This window comes from Anopheles gambiae, chromosome 3, assembly GCF_943734735.2.
Source record: "Anopheles gambiae chromosome 3, idAnoGambNW_F1_1, whole genome shotgun sequence".
In the NCBI taxonomy this organism is placed as follows: domain Eukaryota; kingdom Metazoa; phylum Arthropoda; class Insecta; order Diptera; family Culicidae; genus Anopheles; species Anopheles gambiae.
In genome coordinates, this window is record NC_064602.1 from 98,226,606 (window position 1) to 98,254,178 (window position 27,573).

Sequence of the window (27,573 nt, forward strand, 5' to 3'; positions counted from 1 at the left end):
GCGATGCTTTGCTAGCATATTCCTTTTTACGGCAAATTTGCATACCTTTTTTAGAACAGCAAATAATGAACACAATTTAGCTATATTTTACATTTACTACTGTATTGCACAAGCCCATCTACTTCAAGTACAGTGCACAAAATTAGCCCCAGAACGGCTTCTTGTGCTCCTTCTTGATGAGGACAGTGAACGGGACTGGCTTCTCGACGTACACTGGCTCCTTCACGTACACCGGGTAGGGCTTATCGACATGAACTTCGTATGGCTTTGGCACTTCGACGTACTCCTTCTGATACACCGGGACATGGACTGGGTATTTCACTTCCACCGGGTATGGACGATCAACGTGGACTGGGTACTTCTTCTCCACGTACACCGGGACCTTCTTCTCAACGACGACCGGGACCTTCTTCTCAACCTCAACGGGGTACGGGACCTTCACTTCGACTGGAACGTGCTTCTCGACCTCCACTGGGTATGGAACTGGGACCTTCTTGGTGATGACCTGTTTCACCTCCTTCTCGGCGTAGTCGTTGCCGTAGTATCCATGAGACTGCTGATGGTCATAGCCGTAGCTCTCGTACGATTCATGCTGAGCCGATCCCAGATCCCACAGTCCTCGCTTTTCCTTGTTGGAGTTTTCGACTGCCTTTGCGCTGGCAAGGGCCAGGGCCATGGTGAATACAATGAACGCCTGCAAGAAGATAGAACGTTTATTAGGTTCTGACAAGAAGTCTGTTCCGTTACCTTTTTTTGATCCAAAGCTTACCTTCATGTCTGCCTACCGATATTTGGTGTCTACCGTCTACGTGCTGCAGTGAACGATCACAACCGAATGATACTGGTTTCCTCATAGGAGAGCACCTTTTATACTAGCCAATACCTGCTACTTGCACAAGCTCTTTTCATCGTCATATGCTGTTGATCCGATCGTATGAAGCGCCCTCTCACACAGCGCCCAATTTCAGAGTTACCTCACGTTTGCACCTCCGTTTTAACACATTTGCGCAATTAGTCGCCATCCGAATCGTGCCACCCCATGGGTGTTCCTAATGGGGAGGGTAGACTTTATTATACTTTTTACGTTAATTCACATCTAGCGAACAGAGAAAATAGGCAAGAAAGGAAAAGTTTATCGCACCCATCGCACTCATCATGATGGAAAACGCATCCGACCGAACCCAATTCATGCGGCCGCTTCTGCGAGGGTAGATGAGAGAATTGACCGATATTGGGGCTTTCCATTGGGGTCGCTGATGCGTTGACATTAGGCCTTACCTAATAGTTTGTGAATCGTGCAATGCATTTGTGCCAATAAGTCGAAATTTCTGTAACGTGGCACTGGTGGAGCGCAATGCTTTGCACTTCCGTTTTAGATTAATCCGGTGATGGCTGTTAAGTTGCATCCATTTACACCTTCCGGTAGTTGTCAACCGTGGAACTGTTTTGTAAATTGCATCGAAATGTCTTCCAACCATGTAACGTTCAAGGTCAATTCATACATACTACATAGCATATTTTAATCATAATTTCATTTATTGCCATCAAAACAAAGCTCCACAATTGAGTCCATGGGATTTAAAATTAAATGGTAAATTTTCCTCTCATGCAAAAATTGAGAATGTAGTTTAATACAGAGTATTTATAGAAATAGTAGTGGTATAATTAGTAGTAGTAGTATAAATAGCAGTAGTAGTAGTAGTAGTAGTAGTAGTAGTAGTAGTAGTAGTAGTAGTAGTAATAGCGGTAGCAGTGGTTTATTGAATAATTTTATTATTACGCATAACACATTTATCTTCCAATCGATAACGGGTCCGTCATTGTGGACTCTCTTCATTATTCTTTATTTTTTACTATTCATAACTTTCTTGATGTACTATTCATTTATTTTGATAATACTTATTATGGAGTTATTGGAAAAAATTACACAAAACCTTTTAAACAAGTTTAAAACTGGAGTATTGAAATTTCCATGTATGAAGTTCTCATATGCACAGTTTTAGCGAATGCAATCATCAGAATCTAAAATGTGAGAAAGTATGTTCATAATTGCGAACAGTATCCCAAGGGTCAGTGGATATCTGAATCGGAAGTGTAAATGAGTAAAGAATTTTAAATAATACCAATACAAAATATTGCAAAAATATGATTAAAAAAACAAACTTACATCCAAAGGGAATACCGAAATTTCTGTCATTCGAGCAATTTTTCCATTTGAACAATAATATTGTCAATGATAACACAAACTGTCCTACACACACGACATACACAAAAGCGCATTCTCTATCTATATTTTGCACGGAAATGTTTGCAAACATGATTCTCAATACTCTGAGCAACATCAATCGGCATATTTACTTAGCCAGCATCAATCTAAAGGGTTCCGGTTTCGGTAAAATCCGATTTCGTGGTACAATCAACAACTCGCACGACTTAAAAATATACCGGTTATGCGTTCAAGTCTCAAATGGACCGAACCCCTCATACTATCCTGCTATGGGTAATCAATAAGTCACCAAAAACCAAGCCCACTGGTGGTTCAGCCAGACCTTGACCAACAATGGTCATTGTGCCACAGAAGAAGAAGCATCAATCTACAATTTCATTTTCAAGCACGGATGCAAAAAGATCCAATACACACAATAACATATCTTCTATAATCATCATGGCAAACTTAATAAATTAAAAGAAATTAAATAAAACCAAGAAAGTAAGTTTCAATGTAGTATTATCTATTTAGGATTCAGCCGAAGAATGGCTTCTTGTGCTCCTTCTTGATGAGGATAGTGAACGGGACTGGCTTCTCGACGTACACTGGCTCCTTCACGTACACCGGGTAGGGCTTATCGACATGAACTTCGTATGGCTTTGGCACTTCGACGTACTCCTTCTGGTACACCGGGACATGGACTGGGTATTTCACTTCCACCGGGTATGGACGATCAACGTGGACTGGGTACTTCTTCTCCACGTACACCGGGACCTTCTTCTCAACGACGACCGGGACCTTCTTCTCAACCTCAACGGGGTACGGGACCTTCACCTCGACTGGAACGTGCTTCTCGACCTCCACTGGGTATGGAACTGGGACCTTCTTGGTGATGACCTGTTTCACATCCTTCTCGGCGTAGTCGTTGCCGTAGTATCCATGAGACTGCTGATGGTCATAGCCGTAGCTCTCGTACGATTCATGCTGAGCCGATCCCAGATCCCACAGTCCTCGCTTTTCCTTGTTGGAGTTTTCGACTGCCTTTGCGCTGGCAAGGGCCAGGGCCATGGTGAATACAATGAACGCCTGCAAGAAAAACGAAAGTTTCTTCAAACTATAGTTCTGTTCTAAAGCCCTCTTCTTTCCAAAGCTTACCTTCATGTCTGCCTACCGTTTGGATGTACTGTACGTTTGGAGTTCCTCGACTGAATGAGCATCTGCTGTCGCTGACTCCGTTTTATATCGTCCACGGCGCACGAACTGAAAAACGGTCATATACATCCATTTCTTTTACTCTTTCTTTTCATCATTTGAAGATGTTTGTGAAGTAATTGCTCCTCGGAAAAACAATCAAGCGTGACTCAACGCATCGTTGCATAGTTGAAACTCGTCTACTGTAAGAAATGTATGGGGTTACCGTGGTTCGATTCATGTAAGGATTTCATTAAGAGAAGGTGTGGTAGGGCCAAATTAAGGTGACAAGATGATGTGGAGGCGTCCGCCATTACGGCCATTATAACGGATTAACAGACGAAGGCGCGAGACCGTGAGCGGTTTCGGACATTCCTCAGTCAGGCTAAGACTGCAAAGCGGTTGTAGCGTCGGATAAGTATGTAAGTAAGGATCTCATTACTTACTCGTCTCCTGTTACAGTTGTAGCAGATCGTTGATTATTTGAATTATTTTTTATAAACAATGCTATGATATCTAAGATGTAATCTTCAGATGTGCATTGCCAATTCAACAGCATTTGATAAAAAATGAAACAACCTGTTTAACAATGTCCAGCATTAACTGCATGACGAAGATAGAACAACGGATCAAGCTCACCGAGCACCGCTATACTGGCCATGTTATTGACCGAATAAACAATAGCTATGATCAATCCTACAAAATCCTTCCTGCTCAGCCACAAAAACCGAGATGGACGCGTACCAACGGTTTCCGGGCACTCCGACATTTTGTCAAAATCCTGGAACAGTGGAAGCATATGTCATTTTGATCATCTTTCTTCATGTCTATATTTTAAGTTGTTTGATAGTTAAATATCGCTAGTTTAAGTTGTTGTTTGCTTCTGTACTTTTTTCAGCATTCGTTTACCTTTATCAGCTATACTTTTACCTATGGTAAAACAAACCATATCACTATTCCAAACCAATTTTGGTCTACGTTTTTATATGAAAACCTCCTCAACTTCCATTCAAAAAGTGTCTCAACGAGTTTTCTAACGAGATACTCGGCTTGATAATGAATTAAAATGCTTATCAATTAATCACAGTCATTCGAAACATCTCTATTTACATCTCATCGGTAAATCCTATTTGAAAAATCATATAACATACAAGAACGATGTATGATCATCATGTAGCCAAAATGATGTAGTTCAACAAGCACAAATAAATATCTAAGCAGCATATTGATATTCAGTTTTGTATCTTTATTCTACCAGTTTCTCTACATCTCTCAAACAGTCTTTCAACCCCAGAATGGCTTCTTGTGGTGCTCTTTGATGTGCACCGTCACTGGGACCTGCTTCTCGACGTACACTGGCTGCTTCACGTACACTGGGTAGGGCTTCTCGACATGAACTGCGTATGGCTTCGGGACCTCGACATACTCCTTCTTGTAGACCGGGACATGGACTGGGACCTTCACCTCAACTGGGTATGGACGGTCAACGTGCACTGGGACCTTCTTCTCCACGTACACCGGGACCTTCTTCTCAACGACGACCGGGACCTTCTTCTCGACCTCAACTGGGTACGGGACCTTCACCTCGACTGGAACGTGCTTCTCGACCTCCACTGGGTACGGAACTGGAACCTTCTTGGTGATGACCTGTTTCACCTCCTTCTGGACGTAGTCGTTGCCGTAGTATCCATGGGACTGCTGATGGTCATAGCCGTAGCTCTCGTACGAATCGTGCTGAGCCGATCCCAGTTCCCACAGTCCTCGCTTTTCCTTGTTGGAGCTGTCGACTGCACCCGCGCTGGCAAGGGCCAGGACCACAGAGAACACAATGAACGCCTGGAAGAAAGTTTGTTTCGTCAGATTGCTCGTTATCTCTGAACAGCATCATTCGAATGTTTCCTACCTTCATGTCTGCCTACCGCTTGGATGTACTGTACGCTTGAAGATCCTCAACTGAATGATCATCTGCCAGCGCTGACATCGTTTTATATCGTCCGCTCTCTGCTGACTCGATGGAGGCCGGATGAATTGATTACTTTTCGTCTTTCGCTCATCGTTTATCCATCTTTCTGAGGCAATCTCACCCCGCAAAATCAGTCTAGCGTGAAAAGAAGCGTCGCTTGCATTACTGAACTTTTCCATCATGTGCAACGCTCAATACTTTACTTGGTATGTTCAATGAATGCCGAGGTTGACTTGTTGGTTGGTATATTCTGTGATATTTTATTATTGTTTTCTTACAAACACTGCGGAACAAATTGTACGTATAAGTTTTGTCATGACCCCTTGTAGAGTAATCGTGTTTCAGAAGGGTGACGTGCAACGATGAAACGCTATATCTGTACTTATACTTGCTCTTGTTCAAGAACTCCGAAACAATTATACAGCTCAATTGTGTAATCTTTTCACCATAATCATGTGAAGATCCTGTAGAGTTTTTTAAAGCATACCAACGCATTTTACAGTGCATATTGTTTCCTGTTATTGCAACCTGTCGGAGCGATTACTTCGTTGTTGTAGATTCTGAATAGTTATACATATCTACGTGTTTCTTATACTTCAAACACAACTTTTGTTGCATAATTTTCCGTAGTACGGCGCCCCGTACAATTGTTAATGTAATTTTGTATGGTTTTCTTTAAGGATTCTGGCCTAGAGTAGCCATGAACATCCTCCATTACTGACTAACCTTAATCTTTATGATTGCCGATTATACGCTTGATAACCGATGACATAACGTTCAATACATCATCACATTCCGCCTTCAATGAGTTGAAATTGAGTCGCCGGCTCTCCTAAGCACTATTTATATGATTATCATAAATAGGCCGTTGAGATTTGATTGCCGTCAATGGTAAGCGCTACATCAATGATGAGTGTCAAAAAAATCTAGGATCAATATCATTAACAGTATTATTATCATTGCAATTTCAATAGATCACATTTGTCAACGTTTGTGTCATGTTTTTATACTATACGAGTAACCCTTCATGAGAATACTGAACCTGGCCAGATAAGGATGTAACAATCCTTCATTTGGGGTTTCCAGTGACTGTTTTAAGTGAGCATGATCATCAAGTCATGAATGATCTACCCAATATACAAGAATGATATTATAATATGGAAATATTTCAAACCGAAAATCCAACTGAAAAACATTCATTGCATACAACAAAATCCTTCATTCGACCCAAGAAACCCTTCAAAGAGTAAGATCCAATATTTTTGATATTCAGTTTTGTATCTTTATTCTACCAGTTTCTCTACATCTCTTAAACAGTCTTTCAACCCCAGAATGGCTTCTTGTGGTGCTCTTTGATGTGCACCGTCACTGGGACCTGCTTCTCGACGTACACTGGCTGCTTCACGTACACTGGGTAAGGCTTCTCGACATGAACTGCGTATGGCTTCGGGACCTCGACATACTCCTTCTTGTAGACCGGGACATGGACTGGGACCTTCACCTCAACTGGGTATGGACGGTCAACGTGCACTGGGACCTTCTTCTCCACGTACACCGGGACCTTCTTCTCAACGACGACCGGGACCTTCTTCTCGACCTCAACTGGGTACGGGACCTTCACCTCGACTGGAACGTGCTTCTCGACCTCCACTGGGTACGGAACTGGAACCTTCTTGGTGATGACCTGTTTCACTTCCTTCTGGACGTAGTCGTTGCCGTAGTATCCATGGGACTGCTGATGGTCATAGCCGTAGCTCTCGTACGAATCGTGCTGAGCCGATCCCAGTTCCCACAGTCCTCGCTTTTCCTTGTTGGAGCTGTCGACTGTACCCGCGCTGGCAAGGGCCAGGACCACAGAGAACACAATGAACGCCTGGAAGAAAGTTTGTTTCGTCAGAAAGTTGCTCGTTATTTCTGAACAGCATCATTCGAATGTTTCCTACCTTCATGTCTGCCTACCGTTTGGATGTACTGTACGCTTGAAGATCCTCAACTGAATGATCATCTGCCAGCGCTGGCATCGTTTTATATCGTCCGCTCTCTGCTGACTCGAGGGAGGCCGGATGAATTGATTACTTTTCGTCTTTCTCTCCTTCATTCGCCAGTGATTCTGTAGCTATCGATTTTCGGAAAATCAATCTACCATGACAAGAAGCGTTAACATTCGTTTATTCGTATTTATTCGTTTATAGTTTTTTCGTATTTATTCGTATTTATCAGCTGGGACATAGACTCTCCCTACCTGCTAGAAAAGCTGAATCTGTATGCCGTTGAACGACCTCTCAGGTCACATGAATTTTTGAGACCTACGTTCTCAAGATCTGCACAATCCTATAATGTGTCTATAAACCAAATAATACAAAGCTTCAACAAATACCAAAGATTCTTTGACTTCAACTTTACTATAAACCAGTTGAAAACCAATGGTCTCTCGTTTCCTCATTGATAGCGATGTAGCTAAGTTTGTAGATGAATTAAAGATTTATTATATAAGTAAGTGTATCAGCAAGCCTATGAAAAATACTTAATGACAAATGAACAATAAACAATCTTGTGATGCATATATATTCTCAGTAGGGATATTAGGTTGACAGTTGTTTTTGAACCACCGACGAAGACGGGTGAATAAAGACAACACCGCACCAGAACTCTACATTATTAAAAGTCAATAGTTATGATTTAGATCAGGGTAAATAGATAAACTGTAGCTGAGATTCTGGTTGTGATATTTGTTTCCATCATGGATGCTGATTTTTATGAAGATTAGCAGGTAAAAAAAACGATTGTCTAGAATTTTCAATAAATGATAGTTCTCGATGATGGCGACTAATGATTAGTATGCATCTGAGTGTTAACAATTGTTAACATGTTAACATAAATATTATGAAAAATACGATGATAATTAAAAAGTGCAATAACTTGTTTTTAATTATCCATTCTATGTGGCACTTTCTGTTCATACAAAATAACGTTGGCTTTGCATAATATTGTACTAGAATATTGTGTCAGATTTCTTGCATATTTTTTATCGTAACATCATAAACATTGTCTGCAAAGTATGAGTGTTTCGTGGCCTGTGGAGGAACATATTGTTCAATATACACGTGCAGCTTTTATGCGATTCTGAACAAATCTGCAACAACTTTTTAATGATTGTAAAATGATTGCAAATGATTGTAAATATTAAATACCTATAAAACACAAAAAGCTTCAAAAGCCTCGCAATATACATTCAATAGTTAAATAAAAAACTCATTCAAGTAATCTTCAACAAATAACCATATATTTAGATTTCAGCCGAAGAATGGCTTCTTGTGCTCCTTCTTGATGAGGACAGTGAACGGGACTGGCTTCTCGACGTACACTGGCTCCTTCACGTACACCGGGTAGGGCTTATCGACATGAACTTCGTATGGCTTTGGCACTTCGACGTACTCCTTCTGGTACACCGGGACATGGACTGGGTATTTCACTTCCACCGGGTATGGACGATCAACGTGGACTGGGTACTTCTTCTCCACGTACACCGGGACCTTCTTCTCAACGACGACCGGGACCTTCTTCTCAACCTCAACGGGGTACGGGACCTTCACCTCGACTGGAACGTGCTTCTCGACCTCCACTGGGTATGGAACTGGGACCTTCTTGGTGATGACCTGTTTCACCTCTTTCTCGGCGTAGTCGTTGCCGTAGTATCCATGGGACTGCTGATGGTCATAGCCGTAGCTCTCGTACGAATCGTGCTGAGCCGATCCCAGTTCCCACAGTCCTCGCTTTTCCTTGTTGGAGCTGTCGACTGCCTTTGCGCTGGCAAGGGCCAGGGCCATGGTGAATACAATGAACGCCTGCAAGAAAACCGAAAGTTTCTTCAAACTATAGTTCTATTCTAAAGTCCTCTTCTTTCCAAAGCTTACCTTCATGTCTGCCTACCGTTTGGATGTACTGTACGTTTGGAGTTCCTCGACTGAATGAGTATCTGCTATCGCTGACTCCGTTTTATATCGTCCACGCCGCACCAACTGAAAAACGGCCATATACATCCATTTCATTTACTCTTTCTTTTTTAGTGATGCAATTGCTCCCCGTTAAAACAATCAACCGTGACTCAAAGCGTTATTGTATTACTAAACCTTGATGTTATGTGCTATATCTTTTTTTCCTGATGATTGCAAAAGATTGCAAGTTCTCTTGTTAGTGTTTCACTGAAGCTTTGTTTTGCCTACCCCAAACAAAGTCTCTTCGCCTTCGCAAAAAGGCTTGATTATTCTATCTGGTTTTGTAATTCTCACTGTAACTTATTTTATGAAGGCTGCTGAAGATAGAGTAATAAATAATAATAAATAAATGTCAAAGCAACCATGCTCAGTTCAAACAAGCTATTTTTTTTAAGCAATTTTGTAATTAATCATGAATTCGGTCATTCAAAGGGAAAAGAGATGAGAATCAAACATCATTTCATTCCAAGAACAATATTTATTTGTTATTTCTTTGAATGATTGTGGAAAGCTCGTTAGTCCATGATATTGCTTTTATAGAGAGTAAAAACACATCATGCATTATGATATTGGTAGTTACAATTCAAACATATTTTTAGTTTATTTATCTTTTTTCACTTAAAACCGCTGCTAAAATTCATAATTGATGCATTCAAATGCTTTGAAAATAAAATATATTCAATTCAACTTAAAAAATAGTACTTTATACAATCATAAAGTAGTAACGAAATCTCTCACGTCTGTTCATTTCAATTGCTCTTCACTCTCTCTGGACGGACCGTTTCTCGACATCTTTCAATGAACGCAGCTCTTCCGAAAGTACTTGAAGATTTAACAGACAGTCCAACATATTACGGACGTCACACGATGCGTAAACTTTGGCGTACACTGGATTTCAGGACAGGAAGTTTACGCTCTCTCATACAAATCAAGCGTACACATTTTGAGTTTACGCCTCGTGTGACGTCCAAATATGAGCTTTAACAAAAATAAACGCCCAATAAACACCACGACGAATCAGAATTTGCCATATTCTTAAAGAGTAAAGTATATCTCCTACAAGCAGTAGGACATAAATAAAAAAACACAAATAAAAACTCAAAATTAGGATCTAATCATTCGGACTGGGACCTTCACCTTAACTGGGTATGAACGGTACACCCATAAGTAACACGGTAGCAAATAATATTTCAGTGTTGTATCTTTATTCTACCAGTTTCTCTACATCTCCTAAACAGTCTTTCAACCCCAGAATGGCTTCTTGTGGTGCTCCTTGATGTGCACCGTCACTGGGACCTGCTTCTCGACGTACACTGGCTGCTTCACGTACACTGGGTAAGGCTTCTCGACATGAACTGCGTATGGCTTCGGGACCTCGACATACTCCTTCTTGTAGACCGGGACATGGACTGGGACCTTCACCTCAACTGGGTATGGACGGTCAACGTGCACTGGGACCTTCTTCTCCACGTACACCGGGACCTTCTTCTCAACGACGACCGGGACCTTCTTCTCGACCTCAACTGGGTACGGGACCTTCACCTCGACTGGAACGTGCTTCTCGACCTCCACTGGGTACGGAACTGGAACCTTCTTGGTGATGACCTGTTTCACCTCCTTCTGGACGTAGTCGTTGCCGTAGTATCCATGGGACTGCTGATGGTCATAGCCGTAGCTCTCGTACGAATCGTGCTGAGCCGATCCCAGTTCCCACAGTCCTCGCTTTTCCTTGTTGGAGCTGTCGACTGTACCCGCGCTGGCAAGGGCCAGGACCACAGAGAACACAATGAACGCCTGGAAGAAAGTTTGTTTCGTCAGATTGCTCGTTATCTCTGAACAGCATCATTCGAATGTTTCCTACCTTCATGTCGGCCTACCGCTTGGATGTACTGTACGCTTGAAGATCCTCAACTGAATGATCATCTGCCAGCGCTGACATCGTTTTATATCGTCCGCTCTCTGCTGACTCGATGGAGGCCGGATGAATTGATTACTTTTCGTCTTTCTCTCATCGTTTATCCATCTTTCTGAGGCAATCTCACCCCGCAAAATCATTCTAGCGTGAAAAGAAGCGTCGCTTGCATTACTGAACTTTTCCATCATGTGCAACGCTCAATACTTTACTTGGTATGTTCAATGAATGCCGAGGTTGACTTGTTGGTTGGTATATTCTGTGATATTTTATTATTGTTTTCTTACAAACACTGCGGAACAAATTGTACGTATAAGTTTTGTCATGACCCCTTGTAGAGTAATCGTGTTTCAGAAGGGTGACGTGCAACGATGAAACGCTATATCTGTACTTATACTTGCTCTTGTTCAAGAACTCCGAAACAATTATACAGCTCAATTGTGTAATCTTTTCACCATAATCATGTGAAGATCCTGTAGAGTTTTTTAAAGCATACCAACGCATTTTACAGTGCATATTGTTTCCTGTTATTGCAACCTGTCGGAGCGATTACTTCGTTGTTGTAGATTCTGAATAGTTATACATATCTACGTGTTTCTTATACTTCAAACACAACTTTTGTTGCATAATTTTCCGTAGTACGGCGCCCCGTACAATTGTTAATGTAATTTTGTATGGTTTTCTTTAAGGATTCTGGCCTAGAGTAGCCATGAACATCCTCCATTACTGACTAGCCTTAATCCGTTTGATTGCCGATTATACGCTTGATAACCGATGACATAACGTTCAATACATCATCGCATTCCGCCTTCTATGAGTTGAAATTGAGTCATCGGCTCTCCTAAGCACTATTTATATGATTATCATAAATAGACCGTTGAGATTTGATTGCCGTCAATGGTAAGCGCTACATCAATGATGAGTGTCAAAAAAATCTAGGATCAATATCATTAACAGTATTATTATCATTGCAATTTCAATAGATCACATTTGTCAACGTTTGTGTCATGTGTTTATACTATACGAGTAACCCTTCATGAGAATACTGAACCTGGCCAGATAAGGATGTGACAATCCTTCATTTGGGGTTTCCAGTGACTGTTTTTAGTGAGCATGATCATCAAGTGATGAATGATCTACCCAATATACAAGAATGATATTATAATATGGAAATATTTCAAACCGAAAATCCAACTGAAAAACATTCATTGCATACAACAAAATCCTTCATTCGACCCAAGAAACCCTTCAAAGAGTAAGATCCAATGTTTTTGATATTCAGTTTTGTATCTTTATTCTACCAGTTTGTCTACATCTCTCAAACAGTCTTTCAACCCCAGAATGGCTTCTTGTGGTGCTCTTTGATGTGCACCGTCACTGGGACCTGCTTCTCGACGTACACTGGCTGCTTCACGTACACTGGGTAGGGCTTCTCGACATGAACTGCGTATGGCTTCGGGACCTCGACATACTCCTTCTTGTAGACCGGAACATGGACTGGGACCTTCACCTCAACTGGGTATGGACGGTCAACGTGCACTGGGACCTTCTTCTCCACGTACACCGGGACCTTCTTCTCAACGACGACCGGGACCTTCTTCTCGACCTCAACTGGGTACGGGACCTTCACCTCGACTGGAACGTGCTTCTCGACCTCCACTGGGTACGGAACTGGAACCTTCTTGGTGATGACCTGTTTCACCTCCTTCTGGACGTAGTCGTTGCCGTAGTATCCATGGGACTGCTGATGGTCATAGCCGTAGCTCTCGTACGAATCGTGCTGAGCCGATCCCAGTTCCCACAGTCCTCGCTTTTCCTTGTTGGAGCTGTCGACTGCACCCGCGCTGGTAAGGGCCAGGACCACAGAGAACACAATGAACGCCTGGAAGAAAGTTTGTTTCGTCAGAAAGTTGCTCGTTATCTCTGAACAGCATCATTCGAATGTTTCCTACCTTCATGTCTGCCTACCGTTTGGATGTACTGTACGCTTGAAGATCCTCAACTGAATGATCATCTGCCAGCGCTGGCATCGTTTTATATCGTCCGCTCTCTGCTGACTCGAGGGAGGCCGGATGAATTGATTACTTTTCGTCTTTCTCTCCTTCATTCGCCAGTGATTCTGTAGCAAACGATTTTCGTAAAATCAATCTACCGTGACAAGAAGCGTAAACCTTCGTTTATTCGTATTCATTCGTTTATAGTTTTTTCGTATTTATTCGTATTTGTCAGCGGAGACATAGACTCTTCCTACCTGCTAGAAAAGCTGAATCTGTATGCCGTTGAACGACCTCTCAGGTCACATGAATTTTTGTGACCTTCGTTCTCAAGATCTGCACATTCCTATAATGCGTCTATAAACCAAATAATACAAAGCTTCAACAAATACCAAAGTTTCTTTGACTTCAACTTTACTATAAACCAATTAAAAACCAACTCGTTTCCACATTGATAGCGATGTAGCTAAGTTTGTAGATGAATTAAAGATTTATTATATAAGTAAGTGTATCAGCAAGCCTATGAAAAATACTTAATGACAAATGAACAATAAACAATCTTGTGATGCATATATATTCTCAAAATATGGCGGTGCTGTGTTTCTCGCCGGTTTATATATTTGTGTCATACAGTTCTTCTTAAATGAGAGTTGCTCTCTTTGTAAAATCTACAGAATTATAAGGATATTTAGGTCTAATTTGTAGAGTGCAATAGCAGTGACAGAGAGTGACGTCATATGCAAGTAGGGATATTAGGTTGACAGTTGTTTTTGAACCACCGACGAAGACGGGTGAATAAAGACAACACCGCACCAGAACTCTACATTATTAAAAGTCAATAGTTTTGACTTAGATCAGGGTAAATAGATAAACTGTTGCTGAGATTCTGGTTGTGATATTTGTTTCCATCATGGATGCTGATTTTTATGAAGATTAGCAGGTAAAAAAAACGATTGTCTAGAATTTTCAATAAATGATAGTTCTCGATGATGGCGACTAATGATTAGTATGCATCTGAGTGTTAACAATTGTTAACATGTTAACATAAATATTATGAAAAATAAGATGATAATTAAAAAGTGCAATAACTTGTTTTTAATTATCCATTATATGTGGCACTTTCTGTTCATACAAAATAACGTTGGCTTTGCATAATACCCATTATGATTCAAAATCCATTTTGTGTTTTCAATGTATGATTCACGTCGTGTGTCAGATTTATTGCATATTTTTTATCATAAACATTGTCTTCCAGATATCCGTGTTTCGTGGCCTGTGGAGGAACATATTGTTCAATATACACGTGCAGCTTTTATGCGATTCTGAACAAATCTGCAACAACTTTTTATGCAGATGCAAATGATTGTAAATGATTGTAAATATTAAATACCTATAAAACACAAAAAGCTTCAAAAGCCTCGCAATATACATTCAATAGTTAAATAAAAAACTCATTCAAGTAATCTTCAACAAATAACCATATATTTAGATTTCAGCCGAAGAATGGCTTCTTGTGCTCCTTCTTGATGAGGACAGTGAACGGGACTGGCTTCTCGACGTACACTGGCTCCTTCACGTACACCGGGTAGGGCTTATCGACATGAACTTCGTATGGCTTTGGCACTTCGACGTACTCCTTCTGGTACACCGGGACATGGACTGGGTATTTCACTTCCACCGGGTATGGACGATCAACGTGGACTGGGTACTTCTTCTCCACGTACACCGGGACCTTCTTCTCAACGACGACCGGGACCTTCTTCTCAACCTCAACGGGGTACGGGACCTTCACCTCGACTGGAACGTGCTTCTCGACCTCCACTGGGTATGGAACTGGGACCTTCTTGGTGATGACCTGTTTCACCTCTTTCTCGGCGTAGTCGTTGCCGTAGTATCCATGGGACTGCTGATGGTCATAGCCGTAGCTCTCGTACGAATCGTGCTGAGCCGATCCCAGTTCCCACAGTCCTCGCTTTTCCTTGTTGGAGCTGTCGACTGCCTTTGCGCTGGCAAGGGCCAGGGCCATGGTGAATACAATGAACGCCTGCAAGAAAACCGAAAGTTTCTTCAAACTATAGTTCTGTTCTAAAGCCCTCTTCTTTCCAAAGCTTACCTTCATGTCTGCCTACCGTTTGTATGTACTGTACGTTTGGAGTTCCTCGACTGAATGAGTATCTGCTATCGCTGACTCCGTTTTATATCGTCCACGCCGCACGAACTGAAAAACGGCCAAATACATCCATTTCATTTACTCTTTCTTTTTTAGTGATGCAATTGCTCCCCGTTAAAACAATCAACCGTGACTCAAAGCGTTATTGTATTACTAAACCTTGATGTTATGTGCTATATCTTTTTTTCCTTATGATTGCAAAAGATGTTCTCTTGTTAGTGTTTCACTGAAGCTTTGTTTTGCCTACCCCAAACAAAGTCTCTTCGCCTTCGCAAAAAGGCTTGATTATTCTATCTGGTTTTGTAATTCTCACTGTAACTTATTTTATGAAGGCTGCTGAAGATAGAGTAATAAATAATAATAAATAAATGTCAAAGCAACCATGCTCAGTTCAAACAAGCTATTTTTTTAAGCAATTTTGTAATTGATCATGAATTCGGTCATTCAAAGGGAAAAGAGATGAGAATCAAACATCATTTCATTCCAAGAACAATATTCATTTGTTATTTCTTTCTGTACCCATATATTTCGTGCTTTGAATGATTGTTGAAAGGTCGTTAGTCCATGATATTGCTTTTATAGAGAGTAAAAACACATTATGCATTATGATATTGGTAGTTACAATTCAAACATATTTTTAGTTTATTTATCTTTTTTCACTTAAAACCGCTGCTAAATTTCATAATTGATGCATTCAAATGCTTTGAAAATAAAATATATTCAATTTAACTTCAAAAATAGTACTTTATACAATCTTAAAGTAGTAACGAAATCTCTCACGTCTGTTCATTTCAATTGCTCTTCACTCTCTCTGGACGGACCGTTTCTCGACATCTTTCAATGAACGCAGCTCTTCCGAAAGTACTTGAAGATTTAACAGACAGTCCAACATATTACGGACGTCACACGATGCGTAAACTTTGGCGTACACTGGATTTCAGGACAGGAAGTTTACGCTCTCTCATACAAATCAAGCGTACACATTTTGAGTTTACGCCTCGTGTGACGTCCAAATATGAGCTTTAACAAAAATAAACGCCCAATAAACACCACGACGAATCAGAATTTGCCATATTCTTAAAGAGTAAAGTATATCTCCTACAAGCAGTAGGACATAAATAAAAAAACACAAATAAAAACTCAAAATTAGGATCTAATCATTCGGACTGGGACCTTCACCTTAACTGGGTATGAACGGTACACCCATAAGTAACACGGTAGCAAATAATATTTCAGTGTTGTATCTTTATTCTACCAGTTTTTCTAAATCTCTTAAACAGTCTTTCAACCCCAGAATGGCTTCTTGTGGTGCTCCTTGATGTGCACCGTCACTGGGACCTGCTTCTCGACGTACACTGGCTGCTTCACGTACACTGGGTAGGGCTTCTCGACATGAACTGCGTATGGCTTCGGGACCTCGACATACTCCTTCTTGTAGACCGGGACATGGACTGGGACCTTCACCTCAACTGGGTATGGACGGTCAACGTGCACTGGGACCTTCTTCTCCACGTACACCGGGACCTTCTTCTCAACGACGACCGGGACCTTCTTCTCGACCTCAACTGGGTACGGGACCTTCACCTCGACTGGAACGTGCTTCTCGACCTCCACTGGGTACGGAACTGGAACCTTCTTGGTGATGACCTGTTTCACCTCCTTCTGGACGTAGTCGTTGCCGTAGTATCCATGGGACTGCTGATGGTCATAGCCGTAGCTCTCGTACGAATCGTGCTGAGCCGATCCCAGTTCCCACAGTCCTCGCTTTTCCTTGTTGGAGCTGTCGACTGCACCCGCGCTGGCAAGGGCCAGGACCACAGAGAACACAATGAACGCCTGGAAGAAAGTTTGTTTCGTCAGATTGCTCGTTATCTCTGAACAGCATCATTCGAATGTTTCCTACCTTCATGTCTGCCTACCGCTTGGATGTACTGTACGCTTGAAGATCCTCAACTGAATGATCATCTGCCAGCGCTGACATCGTTTTATATCGTCCGCTCTCTGCTGACTCGATGAAGGCCGAATGAATTGATTACTTTTCGTCTTTCTCTCCATCGTTTATCCATCTTTCTGAGGCAATCTCACCCCGCAAAATCAGTCTAGCGTGAAAAGAAGCGTCGCTTGCATTACTGAACTTTTCTATCATGTGCAACGCACAGGTTTACTTGCTGGTTGGTACATTCAGTGGTATTTTATTATTTTTTTCGTACAAAGATAAGTGTAAGTTTATATCTACATAAAGTAGTTGGGTTAAAAATGGTTTAGATCATTTCGCTATCCCTTTAAGTTTTCTATTAGTGTTCAAGAATTGAGTTAAGCTGCTTTGGATTAAAAGCAATATGTTTTATGTAGATTTTGTATTCATGAAACGATAAATCATTTGATATTATTAAATTGTGTCCAGGCAGGATCGTGTAAAGATCGTCAAGAGATTTTCTAACACCAGGTATCTATTTTCTATCCCACACTGATCTCTTTTCTTCCAACAGAACGGTTCTTTTGTTGTTGTACTCTTCTCAATAGTAATACTTATATTCGTAATTGTTGTACTTTTAAGAAAAGATTGCTCTCAAAATGTTTTGTAGTCCGGTATTCCTTATAGAAGATATAAACATTGGCCATTATTGACTAGCCTTCATTTCGTATCAATCCGCTTGATAACCGATAACAATGAGTTGAAATTGAGTCATCGGCTGTCCTAAACACGGTTCATATGATTATCATAAATAGGCCGTTGAGATTTGATTGCCGTCAATGATGAGCGCTATAATAAAGTCAACAATTTATTCCTATCAATATCATTAACAATATCATTATCATTGCAATTTCAATAGGTCACATTTGTCAACGTTTGTGTCATGTTTTCATACTATACGAGTAACCCTTCATGAGAATACTGAACCTGGCCAGATAAGGATGTAACAATCCTTCATTTGGGGTTTCCAGTGACTGTTTTAAGTGAGCATGATCATCAAGTCATGAACGATCTACCCAATATACAAGAATGATATTATAATATGGAAATATTTCCAACCGAAAATCCAACTGAAAAACATTCATTGCATACAACAAAATCCTTCATCCGACCCCAGAAACCCTTCAAAGAGTAAGATCCAATGTTTTTGATATTCAGTTTTGTATCTTTATTCTACCAGTTTCTCTACATCTGTTAAACAGTCTTTCAACCCCAGAATGGCTTCTTGTGGTGCTCCTTGATGTGCACCGTCACTGGGACCTGCTTCTCGACGTAGACGGGCTGCTTGACGTAGACTGGATAAGGCTTCTCGACATGAACTGCGTACGGCTTCGGGACCTCGACGTACTCCTTCTTGTAGACCGGGACATGGACTGGGACCTTCACCTCAACTGGGTATGGACGGTCAACGTGCACTGGGACCTTCTTCTCCACGTACACCGGGACCTTCTTCTCAACGACGACCGGGACCTTCTTCTCGACCTCAACTGGGTACGGGACCTTCACCTCGACTGGAACGTGCTTCTCGACCTCCACTGGGTACGGAACTGGAACCTTCTTGGTGATGACCTGTTTCACCTCCTTCTGGACGTAGTCGTTGCCGTAGTATCCATGGGACTGCTGATGGTCATAGCCGTAGCTCTCGTACGAATCGTGCTGAGCCGATCCCAGTTCCCACAGTCCTCGCTTTTCCTTGTTGGAGCTGTCGACTGCACCCGCGCTGGCAAGGGCCAGGACCACAGAGAACACAATGAACGCCTGGAAGAAAGTTTGTTTCGTCAGATTGCTCGTTATCTCTGCACAACATCATTCGATTGTGTCTTACCTTCATGTCTGCCTACCGCTTGTATGTACTGTACGCTTGAAGATCCTCAACTGAATGATCATCTGCCAGCGCTGACATCGTTTTATATCGTCCGCTCTCTAGTGACTCAAAGGAAGTCGAATGTAGCACTCTTTTCCCCACTCCATCTTTTAATACAGTCCGCAGCAATATCAATCTTGCGTGACGCAGAAAATTTATTCAACAGCAGGCTTTGCAGTGTTTCAGTTCGTGTTGATACGTATTGTTTCAGTTCGTGTTTATCGTTTCTATTTTGAAGCGTTTATTTTAGAATCCTTATCAATAATAAAATATTATTTGAAGCGTCATGTTGTTCCACAGGTTCTAGATAGGCAGATACCATGCTAACCTAAACGCACGGCTGAACAGCGTTTCTGCTCTTTATTCAAATCGCTTGTGAATTAATCTTTTTGTACACACAGAGTATTGCAATTGCAATCGGTTTACCCTAAAGTCATAGTTATTGAAGTCCTAAACATAGAAGAATCTTGAAAACCAACAACTTCATTAAAACGCAAACAAACTGTCGTATACAAATATCTTTCTATTTTCATAACTATAGAACGAAAATTCAAATAAAGTAATAGCTTGCGATGGTGTGCTTTATTATGGGTTTGTTTGTTGTCTCTCTTTTTCTTCTCGTTGTCATTGTTACTCCCCTTCTTCTCTCGCCTCTTATCCCGAGTAGCTTGTTGTTGGCGCCTCCTTGCTCCACCTTGATTTATAAATTTAGGTTTCAGGGTCATTCGTCCATTTAGTTTGCCCAGCCCCGTGTTACAGTCAACAAATCGCACGAATAACAACATGAGCGTCATGGGTTCAAGTCCCGTACGGACTGTGCCCCAAGCCTGATTTCATGAGAACTGATTATTCTACTATCGATAGTCACTGATAAGTAGCTGAGTCAATCATAAATGCAGACCTAGACAGACTGCAGTTGTTTCGCCAAATAAGAAAAAGAAGAAGTTTTAGGCACCCGTGAAGCCACAGGTTCTCGCAAACCTTCAGCAAATACGTAACAACATTAAAACACTAGAACAAATAAACCAAGATAAAGATATACATATTGTTTACATTTTACTTTTATTCAACTAATCACACAACTTATCTAAAAAAGCCACCAGAATGGTTTCTTTTGTTCTTTCTTGATGAGAACAGTGAATGGTACCGGCTTCTCAATGTAGATGGGCTGCTTCACATATACCGGGTAAGGATTATCTACATGCACGGTGTACGGCTTCGGGACCTCGACATACTCCTTCTGGTACACCGGGACATGGACTGGGACCTTCACTTCCACGGGATATGGCCGATCCACCTGAACAGGGACCTTCTTCTCCACGTATACTGGAACCTGCTTCTCAACGACGATCGGAACCTTCTTCTCGACCTCAACCGGGTACGGGACCTTCACCTCCACGGGAACATGTTTTGGCACTTCAACATGATAAGGAACGGGTACCTTTTCGATCTGATGTTCGTCATGCTCTCCATAGTCTACGTAATTTCCGTCGCTATGCTGCTGTCCGTAGTTGTAAGCTTCGTACGACTGCTGTGGGTGATAATTTTCCTCATACGAATGCTGCTGCGAATACTTCTGGTCATACAAGGGTTCTTGGAGATGCTTCTGGTCGTACGATTGCTGCTGTGGATACTTGTCGTCATGCGTTTGCTGCTGGGAATATTTCTGCTCATACGATCCTCCATGATCTTCGCTCGATTTATCGGGCACTACACCTTTCACCACGGTGATTGCTAGGACAAGTACGACGAAAACCTATTTAAAGCAACGAAGTATGATATAGTTTAAAGTTGCAGCCGATTAGTATCACGTGTTGCGTTACATTTACCTTCATTTTCAGTGATTGTGATGATACGACGATCGGATCGTTACTAATCAATTGAACCCAATGCGCCCAGTTTTATACCATACAGCTTCTACTTGTTGAACTTTCTACGAAGCGGTACAGAAAGTGAAGTGGAAACACTTTCATCTTTGTTTTACTGCTATGGACAATATATTGAGTAACGTAGTGCAGATGTACACCTCTTGCGTATTTAGTCGATCGATGTGGTGTCTATTTCATTTATATAAGGACATTTAGGCCCAAACAGCCTAAAACCGTACCATATTGATTGTACAACTTCTAACAAAACCCTTCTATAGCATGACGATTAAAAAGTGCTGTAAACCCGAATGATAGTTCGGTTCCTATAAAGAATGTCACCAAAGAGCTTGGTAAACCCAGACTAGCAAAGAGCGGCAATGAGTCGCGCAAGAATCATATGCTGTTTTGCCGTCATTCCTGATAATTACTCTTGATTGCTATTCTAGTAACGAATTAGCTGTTCAATAGCAAAAGAAATTACACTTTTGCGTCGTAGTTTCGCCACAGCAGAATGGTCAGTTTCGCGTAAAAGGTACACTTTCTGCACGATAGGAATCTATAACAGGTATGTAGTATAAATGTTTAAAGATAAATTTCAACTAAGCATAAATTTAATTCATTCTCATTTCATTTCCAAATACCCATCAAATTATTTATTGTAGGTCGTAAAGTAATGACACACATGTTTGAGATAAGGTTTGAGGCACGCCCGTCCAAAAGGTCGCGAAGGTGATCGAACAAAGACTCTAGTGAAGAATCTCTCAATCGAAATTGTCGCTGGTCATTTCAACAGGGCTTATATTGGTCTGACCGCTAAACGGCTCTCTTCTAATGTTAATCCGCCACTGCTGGCATTATCGGGGCAGCTAGCGGTTTAGATAGTTTTTAATTTCAAGTCCTCTCTAATCTCAGAATTGGATTAGTAGAATTGTTTAGCTTTTTCGTTATACAATAATTATTATTTTCCAAATACACATGCATTAGATACATCACATAAACGACACACTACTCATGCATCGGCCGTCTCATGCATAACAGTAAAGAACATGGGTTATACTTTTGTAAGAAATGGGTTGACAGACATGGTCTTCTTCTTCTTATTTGGCACAACAACCGTTGTCGGCAACCGTGTGGCTTTCAGTGACTTATTGTTACCATAGCAGGATAGTCAGTCCTACGTATGGCGGCACGGGGCTATTCGGGGTTTGAACCCATGACGGGCATGTTGTTAAGTCGTACGAGTTGACGACTGTACCACCAGACCGCCCCAATGTCACAGACATGGGCACATCCTCCAAAAATATCAAAAACAACATAAGTGTACTTCTATTATACAGATAACAATTTTAACAGTGTATCTCAATTATAGGTCTTATGTGAGTATTATTGAACAAAAAAATTCACCGTAAAATTGCATACTTCAGGTAAAGAATTATATTTTTGGCATCATTCGTCTCATAAAGTTATTTCAAAACGTTTTACAGAAGCTGTTCAACCCCAGTACGGCTTCTTGTGATGTTCCTTGATGTGCACCGTCACTGGGACCTGCTTCTCGACGTAGACGGGCTGCTTGACGTAGACTGGATAAGGCTTCTCGACATGAACTGCGTACGGCTTCGGGACCTCGACGTACTCCTTCTTGTAGACCGGGACATGGACTGGGACCTTCACCTCAACTGGGTATGGACGGTCAACGTGCACTGGGACCTTCTTCTCCACGTACACCGGGACCTTCTTCTCAACGACGACCGGGACCTTCTTCTCGACCTCAACTGGGTACGGGACCTTCACCTCGACTGGAACGTGCTTCTCGACCTCCACTGGGTACAGCACCGGTACCTTCTTCGTGACGATGTGCTTCACCTCCTTCTCGGCATAATCGGAGTAGCCCAGTCCGTAGTTGTCGTAGCCATAGTTGTCATAGGATTCCTCCCACAGTCCACGCTTTTCCTTCTTGGCTGCATCGGTATCAGCCGCGCATGCGATGGCCAGAGCCATGGAGAACACAATGAACGCCTATTAAAGAATAGTAAATAATACATACAGTGTTGACTCACTTTCTAGTAATACCATCTTACCTTCATGATTGCCTTTCCGCTGTTGAACGTTTGGGTCTACTGTCTGCTAACTACCGCTACGCGAACGCTCACACTCGAATGATACCCTTTATGCCAAGAGGCACAGTATTTATACCAAAACTTGCTTACTTCGCAGCACCCACACGAAACGTCACAGCCGTTTGTTGATCGGACGATGGTTGCAAGATTTTTGCCGATGAGCCGTCTTACACATTTTCGCATTTTATTGTCACTCGTTTCCTTTGCGTGTGAAGCAACCGACAAAGTAATGCTTAACCAACCATAAACGACCTCACCATATGAGAGACTGTTTTCTCGCTGGCTACGTGAAACACCCAGCGAAAAGCGACATCTAAAGACTATTGATTCAATTAAAAAAAATTAATACGCTTGTTATTGAAAAACTTCCTGCACCTATCGTTGTCGAAGGACACAATGTATAAATGGAAAAAATGTATTTTCGCTGTTGAAGAAATATAGTTTATTCCATCCTGTTGACAAACTGATCATGTTACCTTTAGCTACAAACTCAAGCTTACGGTTGGTACAGATGGTTTTATACACCATGATGATATTATTATCAAAACCATTCACATATTTCGGTTGATTGTAACAAAGATCATTGTTTGAATCGTTCATTCTTACTATAAGATAGTATAAATTAATGTTAAGGTTCGAAAAGTTTTGAATCTTTTCTTTCTTTGTATTTTGTGTGTAATTCAATCAACCAAATATTTTCCATAAGAATTAAGCAACAATGGGGTAGTTTCAGATAGGCCGATCACGTATGCACCAATATGCATTGCATTGGAAAGTCAAAACTACATAAAGGGGTTCGCATACTCTTGTACACATGATAGCAACTGGGACTCATCAAATAGTTAGATCAACGAATAGAAATGGCAAGAATGATAGATTATTTGTGAAACGTAACTCTAAATAAAATTGGTTAACCAAAGAAACAAAGCTTCTAGTGGTATACTACCTAAACAATTGAACCACCACACATATTGCTTGGACAAATAATTATTATGTGTAAGGGTAGACATCCCTTCATGATAATTATAATTATAATTCTAAATATACACTATAGAACCTGCATCTAATCATATACAGATGATGCGTCCGTAAGCAGGTGATGCATGTATATGCTAGAGATCTATAGCAATTATTACAAATCTTAAACATGTCTACAACCCGTAAAATTTGCCCATCATAAGTAAAAAGTAAAAAGATGATGGTTTAATTTCTACAATAACATTTATTTAAGATCATCAACAACTGTCAGAAGCTTCCATCGACCCGTCTGAACACACTGAAGTTCCTTTCAACCCCAGTACGGCTTCTTGTGGTGCTCCTTGATGTGGACGGTCACTGGAACCTGCTTCTCGACGTAGACGGGCTGCTTCACATACACTGGATAAGGCTTCTCGACATGAACTGCGTATGGCTTCGGGACCTCGACGTACTCCTTCTTGTAAACTGGGACCTCAACTGGAACCTTCACTTCCACCGGGTACGGGCGGTCAACGTGCACTGGAACCTTCTTTTCGATGTAAACCGGGACCTTCTTCTCAACCACGAATGGGACCTCCTTCTCGACCTTCACCGGGTACGGGACCTTCACCGGAACTGGGACGTGCTTCTCGACCTCTACTGGATAAGGAACTGGGACCTTCTTTGTGATGATCTCCTTCTTGGTGTATCCATAGTTCAGTGGTTGATGATGCTGGCCGTAGGCTTCGTACGAGTCATGTCCCGACTCAACCTCCCACAGTCCGCGCTTTTCCTTGTTGGAGTTTTCGACTGCACCCACGCTGGCAAGGGCCAGGACCACAGAGAACACAATGAACGCCTGGAAGATCAGAAAACAAGCCGTTTGTTATGTTCACGATTTAACTTTACTTTACTTAATCCCACTCACCTTCATGTTTTGCCTTTCCAAATATACTGCTGATCAGCTGCACCGTACAACGTTCGCTGGTTGGATGATGCTTGATCCATGCCTACAGCTTGCTTTTATACTCCACTCTCGAAAGAGTGTTTTCTTTCTCTATCGTCTTTTGATCTGCTGAAACTTTCCAACCATCTCGAGAAAAACAACAGCCAACCACACACATACACATGTACACCCATTTCCACGGTTCGCTTGCGTTACGCGACGTTGCTACTGCGGGTCGTCCAGTCAGCAAAATAACACCACAACATCATGCAGATCTTTCCGAGCTTCTTTATCTCACCGCTTCGCAACGATGTAACGCGCGGATCGTTAGCAGAGCCACGCCAAAAGAAAAGGAAAATTGCAATACGAGTGATATAGCATCGGGGCGTGTAAAATATGAAAAACTAATGATAATTTTGAAGGTCATTGTTTAGGTTACTAGTGGTGGATGGTTTATGCGGCGGGCTGTGTCGGAGGTTAAGATTACTAACGGAGTCCAAAATTATGCCCACGTGGAGATCGGAAATGTGTACGTAAGTGCTCAAGAAAACCACATTTGCCTTTGCTTTCTTGATGAAGTTTGATAACACTTTATTAATTATAGCTGCATCTGCACTTATAAATTAGAAGTCGCAATAGAATACAACTTATTTTGAATAGCGAAAGAATACTGTTTGAAGTTCGGATTTCTTTACCTCTTACGGTAATTCTCTAGATTATCTTATCTTTATCAATAACAAATGTGATGTAATCCAAGTCAGTCCCTAGGTACAGATGTAAAATAATTTATCCAACGAATTCTTATTAAGATTTCTTACCCCTCCCCCCCCCCCCTCATTGATTGCCCATTGATGATTGTATCTGGCCTAGACCGACTACGCCTAGATGTGCTGCAGCAATAATGGTACATCGCTTTTAATAATAATATTTATTTAAAACCAATAGGAGAAACTTACTATGTAACATGTATTTACTGTTAGTAACAAATAATCCCTTATTCATACGAATGCCTACATATAAATATAAATGCATATGAAACAAAAATACAACTTAGACTACTCTTTGAGTAATTGTTAATCGTACTAAAGCACTTTCAATATCCAATATTTTTCCTGTTTGAGGCTTCTACAGAAAATGAGTGAACATTGATATATGTCAATCCGTAATACAATCAATCATGCAGGTATAAATGCCAGCTAGAAGCCGGCAAATGATTTTAGTGAATGAACTATAAACGGTTTGAGATACCATATTCTATGATGTATCAATAAAAATACATAATAACATACATACAAATCTCAAATCATATGAAAATAAAATTAAAATACAGAAATAAATTAAGTCAAATGATTATTCTAACACATCAGCGCATTTTATTAACATTCCGAAAGACATTCCAAATCGATACGAATTACTTAACCCCACAGTGGCTTGTGTTCGTAGCCGACCGAGCTGCCGTACACAGTCGAATCGTGGTCGTACACCGTCGACGGAACCGTCTTGTGCACGTAGTGGGGCTCCTTCACGTACACCGGGTAAGACTTCTCGACCGGCACTGGGTATGGCTTGGCCACCTCAACCACCTGCTTGTGGTAGACTGGAACCTTCACCGGCACCTTCACCGGGACGGGATACGGACGGTCCACGTGCACTGGGACCTTCTTCTCGATGTACACCGGGACCTTCTTCTCAACCACGTAAGGGACCTGCTTCTCCACGTGTACTGGGACGGGGACCTTGACGGCGACCGGAACCTGCTTCTCGACGGCCACTGGGTACGGGACAGCGACCTTCTTCGTCACCGTAACGTGGTTCGTCACCTGATGCTGGTAGTCGTTTCCGTAGTATCCATCGTATCCTCCGTAGTACTGATCGTAGCCGTTGCTCAGCTCAACGATGCCACGCTTATCCTTCTTGTTTGCGTCGGTCTCACCGTCGCAAAGGGCAAGGGCCAACACGGCGAACAGGACAATGAAAACCTGTATGATAAGGAATAGATTAGTTAAAAATGACTACCACGATTTGAAAAGAGAAGTAGTATTACCTTCATGATTAGGCTTGGAGTAGGTAGAGCACACACGATCGCTGAACGTTAACTGATGGTTACTTTCGGTTCAATGTTTGGTTTATATACCACCCGATCGTTCGCTTCTCTTTTGAACGTCGTCTTTACGAAGTTATCAGTTTTATGAAATTCTCCTTGGTCACAATCGACAATGGATTGGTCGATTCAAAATCAATGCCATAAATATGGGGCTTGAACTTTTCCGCAATTCGGTTTGCACAATTGAAGACAATTGATGCATTAAGCCAGGATGTTTGAAATAAGCCTCGGATTAATAAATACTATACCCCTACCAATACACCGCGGTAGGTATATCCTTGTGACAATCTTATGTTCGTTCGTTGCCT

General features: G+C 41.6%; 12 protein-coding genes across 12 annotated transcripts; all 12 read right to left on the minus strand.

The window, feature by feature from the left end:
- Nucleotides 1–81: 81 nt before the first annotated feature.
- On the minus strand, nucleotides 82–879 carry LOC133393773 (mantle protein-like). The gene is made up of 2 exons (XM_061660193.1): nucleotides 770–879; nucleotides 82–694 (listed from the first exon to the last, which is right to left on the minus strand). The coding sequence occupies exons 1-2, from the start codon at nucleotides 773–775 to the stop codon at nucleotides 143–145; spliced, it is 558 nt and encodes a 185-aa protein (XP_061516177.1). The 5' UTR covers nucleotides 776–879; the 3' UTR covers nucleotides 82–142.
- A 1,832-nt stretch (nucleotides 880–2,711) lies between these two features.
- LOC133393774 (mantle protein-like) lies at nucleotides 2,712–3,472 on the minus strand. The gene is made up of 2 exons (XM_061660194.1): nucleotides 3,365–3,472; nucleotides 2,712–3,295 (listed from the first exon to the last, which is right to left on the minus strand). The coding sequence occupies exons 1-2, from the start codon at nucleotides 3,368–3,370 to the stop codon at nucleotides 2,744–2,746; spliced, it is 558 nt and encodes a 185-aa protein (XP_061516178.1). The 5' UTR covers nucleotides 3,371–3,472; the 3' UTR covers nucleotides 2,712–2,743.
- A 1,153-nt stretch (nucleotides 3,473–4,625) lies between these two features.
- Nucleotides 4,626–5,412, minus strand: LOC133393702 (titin-like). The gene is made up of 2 exons (XM_061659689.1): nucleotides 5,304–5,412; nucleotides 4,626–5,236 (listed from the first exon to the last, which is right to left on the minus strand). Exons 1-2 carry the CDS (start codon nucleotides 5,307–5,309, stop codon nucleotides 4,685–4,687), a joined length of 558 nt encoding a protein of 185 aa, XP_061515673.1. The 5' UTR covers nucleotides 5,310–5,412; the 3' UTR covers nucleotides 4,626–4,684.
- A 1,223-nt stretch (nucleotides 5,413–6,635) lies between these two features.
- Nucleotides 6,636–9,383, minus strand: LOC5667851 (titin). Its single transcript, XM_061656667.1, has 3 exons — nucleotides 9,278–9,383; nucleotides 8,662–9,208; nucleotides 6,636–7,277 (listed from the first exon to the last, which is right to left on the minus strand). Exons 1-3 carry the CDS (start codon nucleotides 9,281–9,283, stop codon nucleotides 6,685–6,687), a joined length of 1,146 nt encoding a protein of 381 aa, XP_061512651.1. The 5' UTR covers nucleotides 9,284–9,383; the 3' UTR covers nucleotides 6,636–6,684.
- Nucleotides 9,384–10,541: 1,158 nt separating this feature from the next.
- On the minus strand, nucleotides 10,542–11,294 carry LOC133393813 (titin-like). Its single transcript, XM_061660442.1, has 2 exons — nucleotides 11,220–11,294; nucleotides 10,542–11,152 (listed from the first exon to the last, which is right to left on the minus strand). Exons 1-2 carry the CDS (start codon nucleotides 11,223–11,225, stop codon nucleotides 10,601–10,603), a joined length of 558 nt encoding a protein of 185 aa, XP_061516426.1. The 5' UTR covers nucleotides 11,226–11,294; the 3' UTR covers nucleotides 10,542–10,600.
- A 1,237-nt stretch (nucleotides 11,295–12,531) lies between these two features.
- LOC133393812 (titin-like) lies at nucleotides 12,532–13,322 on the minus strand. The gene is made up of 2 exons (XM_061660441.1): nucleotides 13,223–13,322; nucleotides 12,532–13,152 (listed from the first exon to the last, which is right to left on the minus strand). Exons 1-2 carry the CDS (start codon nucleotides 13,226–13,228, stop codon nucleotides 12,601–12,603), a joined length of 558 nt encoding a protein of 185 aa, XP_061516425.1. The 5' UTR covers nucleotides 13,229–13,322; the 3' UTR covers nucleotides 12,532–12,600.
- A 1,402-nt stretch (nucleotides 13,323–14,724) lies between these two features.
- On the minus strand, nucleotides 14,725–15,495 carry LOC133393370 (mantle protein-like). Its single transcript, XM_061658059.1, has 2 exons — nucleotides 15,378–15,495; nucleotides 14,725–15,308 (listed from the first exon to the last, which is right to left on the minus strand). Exons 1-2 carry the CDS (start codon nucleotides 15,381–15,383, stop codon nucleotides 14,757–14,759), a joined length of 558 nt encoding a protein of 185 aa, XP_061514043.1. The 5' UTR covers nucleotides 15,384–15,495; the 3' UTR covers nucleotides 14,725–14,756.
- A 1,164-nt stretch (nucleotides 15,496–16,659) lies between these two features.
- On the minus strand, nucleotides 16,660–17,446 carry LOC133392984 (titin-like). The gene is made up of 2 exons (XM_061655740.1): nucleotides 17,338–17,446; nucleotides 16,660–17,270 (listed from the first exon to the last, which is right to left on the minus strand). The coding sequence occupies exons 1-2, from the start codon at nucleotides 17,341–17,343 to the stop codon at nucleotides 16,719–16,721; spliced, it is 558 nt and encodes a 185-aa protein (XP_061511724.1). The 5' UTR covers nucleotides 17,344–17,446; the 3' UTR covers nucleotides 16,660–16,718.
- A 1,107-nt stretch (nucleotides 17,447–18,553) lies between these two features.
- LOC133392985 (titin-like) lies at nucleotides 18,554–19,345 on the minus strand. Its single transcript, XM_061655741.1, has 2 exons — nucleotides 19,235–19,345; nucleotides 18,554–19,167 (listed from the first exon to the last, which is right to left on the minus strand). The coding sequence occupies exons 1-2, from the start codon at nucleotides 19,238–19,240 to the stop codon at nucleotides 18,616–18,618; spliced, it is 558 nt and encodes a 185-aa protein (XP_061511725.1). The 5' UTR covers nucleotides 19,241–19,345; the 3' UTR covers nucleotides 18,554–18,615.
- Nucleotides 19,346–20,318: 973 nt separating this feature from the next.
- Nucleotides 20,319–21,197, minus strand: LOC133392983 (MAGE-like protein 2). Its single transcript, XM_061655739.1, has 2 exons — nucleotides 21,103–21,197; nucleotides 20,319–21,029 (listed from the first exon to the last, which is right to left on the minus strand). Exons 1-2 carry the CDS (start codon nucleotides 21,106–21,108, stop codon nucleotides 20,361–20,363), a joined length of 675 nt encoding a protein of 224 aa, XP_061511723.1. The 5' UTR covers nucleotides 21,109–21,197; the 3' UTR covers nucleotides 20,319–20,360.
- Nucleotides 21,198–22,552: 1,355 nt separating this feature from the next.
- On the minus strand, nucleotides 22,553–23,325 carry LOC133392986 (titin-like). Its single transcript, XM_061655742.1, has 2 exons — nucleotides 23,220–23,325; nucleotides 22,553–23,157 (listed from the first exon to the last, which is right to left on the minus strand). Exons 1-2 carry the CDS (start codon nucleotides 23,223–23,225, stop codon nucleotides 22,633–22,635), a joined length of 531 nt encoding a protein of 176 aa, XP_061511726.1. The 5' UTR covers nucleotides 23,226–23,325; the 3' UTR covers nucleotides 22,553–22,632.
- A 1,135-nt stretch (nucleotides 23,326–24,460) lies between these two features.
- Nucleotides 24,461–27,313, minus strand: LOC5668389 (titin). The gene is made up of 4 exons (XM_061656668.1): nucleotides 27,206–27,313; nucleotides 26,582–27,140; nucleotides 26,451–26,458; nucleotides 24,461–25,074 (listed from the first exon to the last, which is right to left on the minus strand). Exons 1-4 carry the CDS (start codon nucleotides 27,209–27,211, stop codon nucleotides 24,547–24,549), a joined length of 1,101 nt encoding a protein of 366 aa, XP_061512652.1. The 5' UTR covers nucleotides 27,212–27,313; the 3' UTR covers nucleotides 24,461–24,546.
- Between the last annotated feature and the right edge of the window lie 260 nt (nucleotides 27,314–27,573).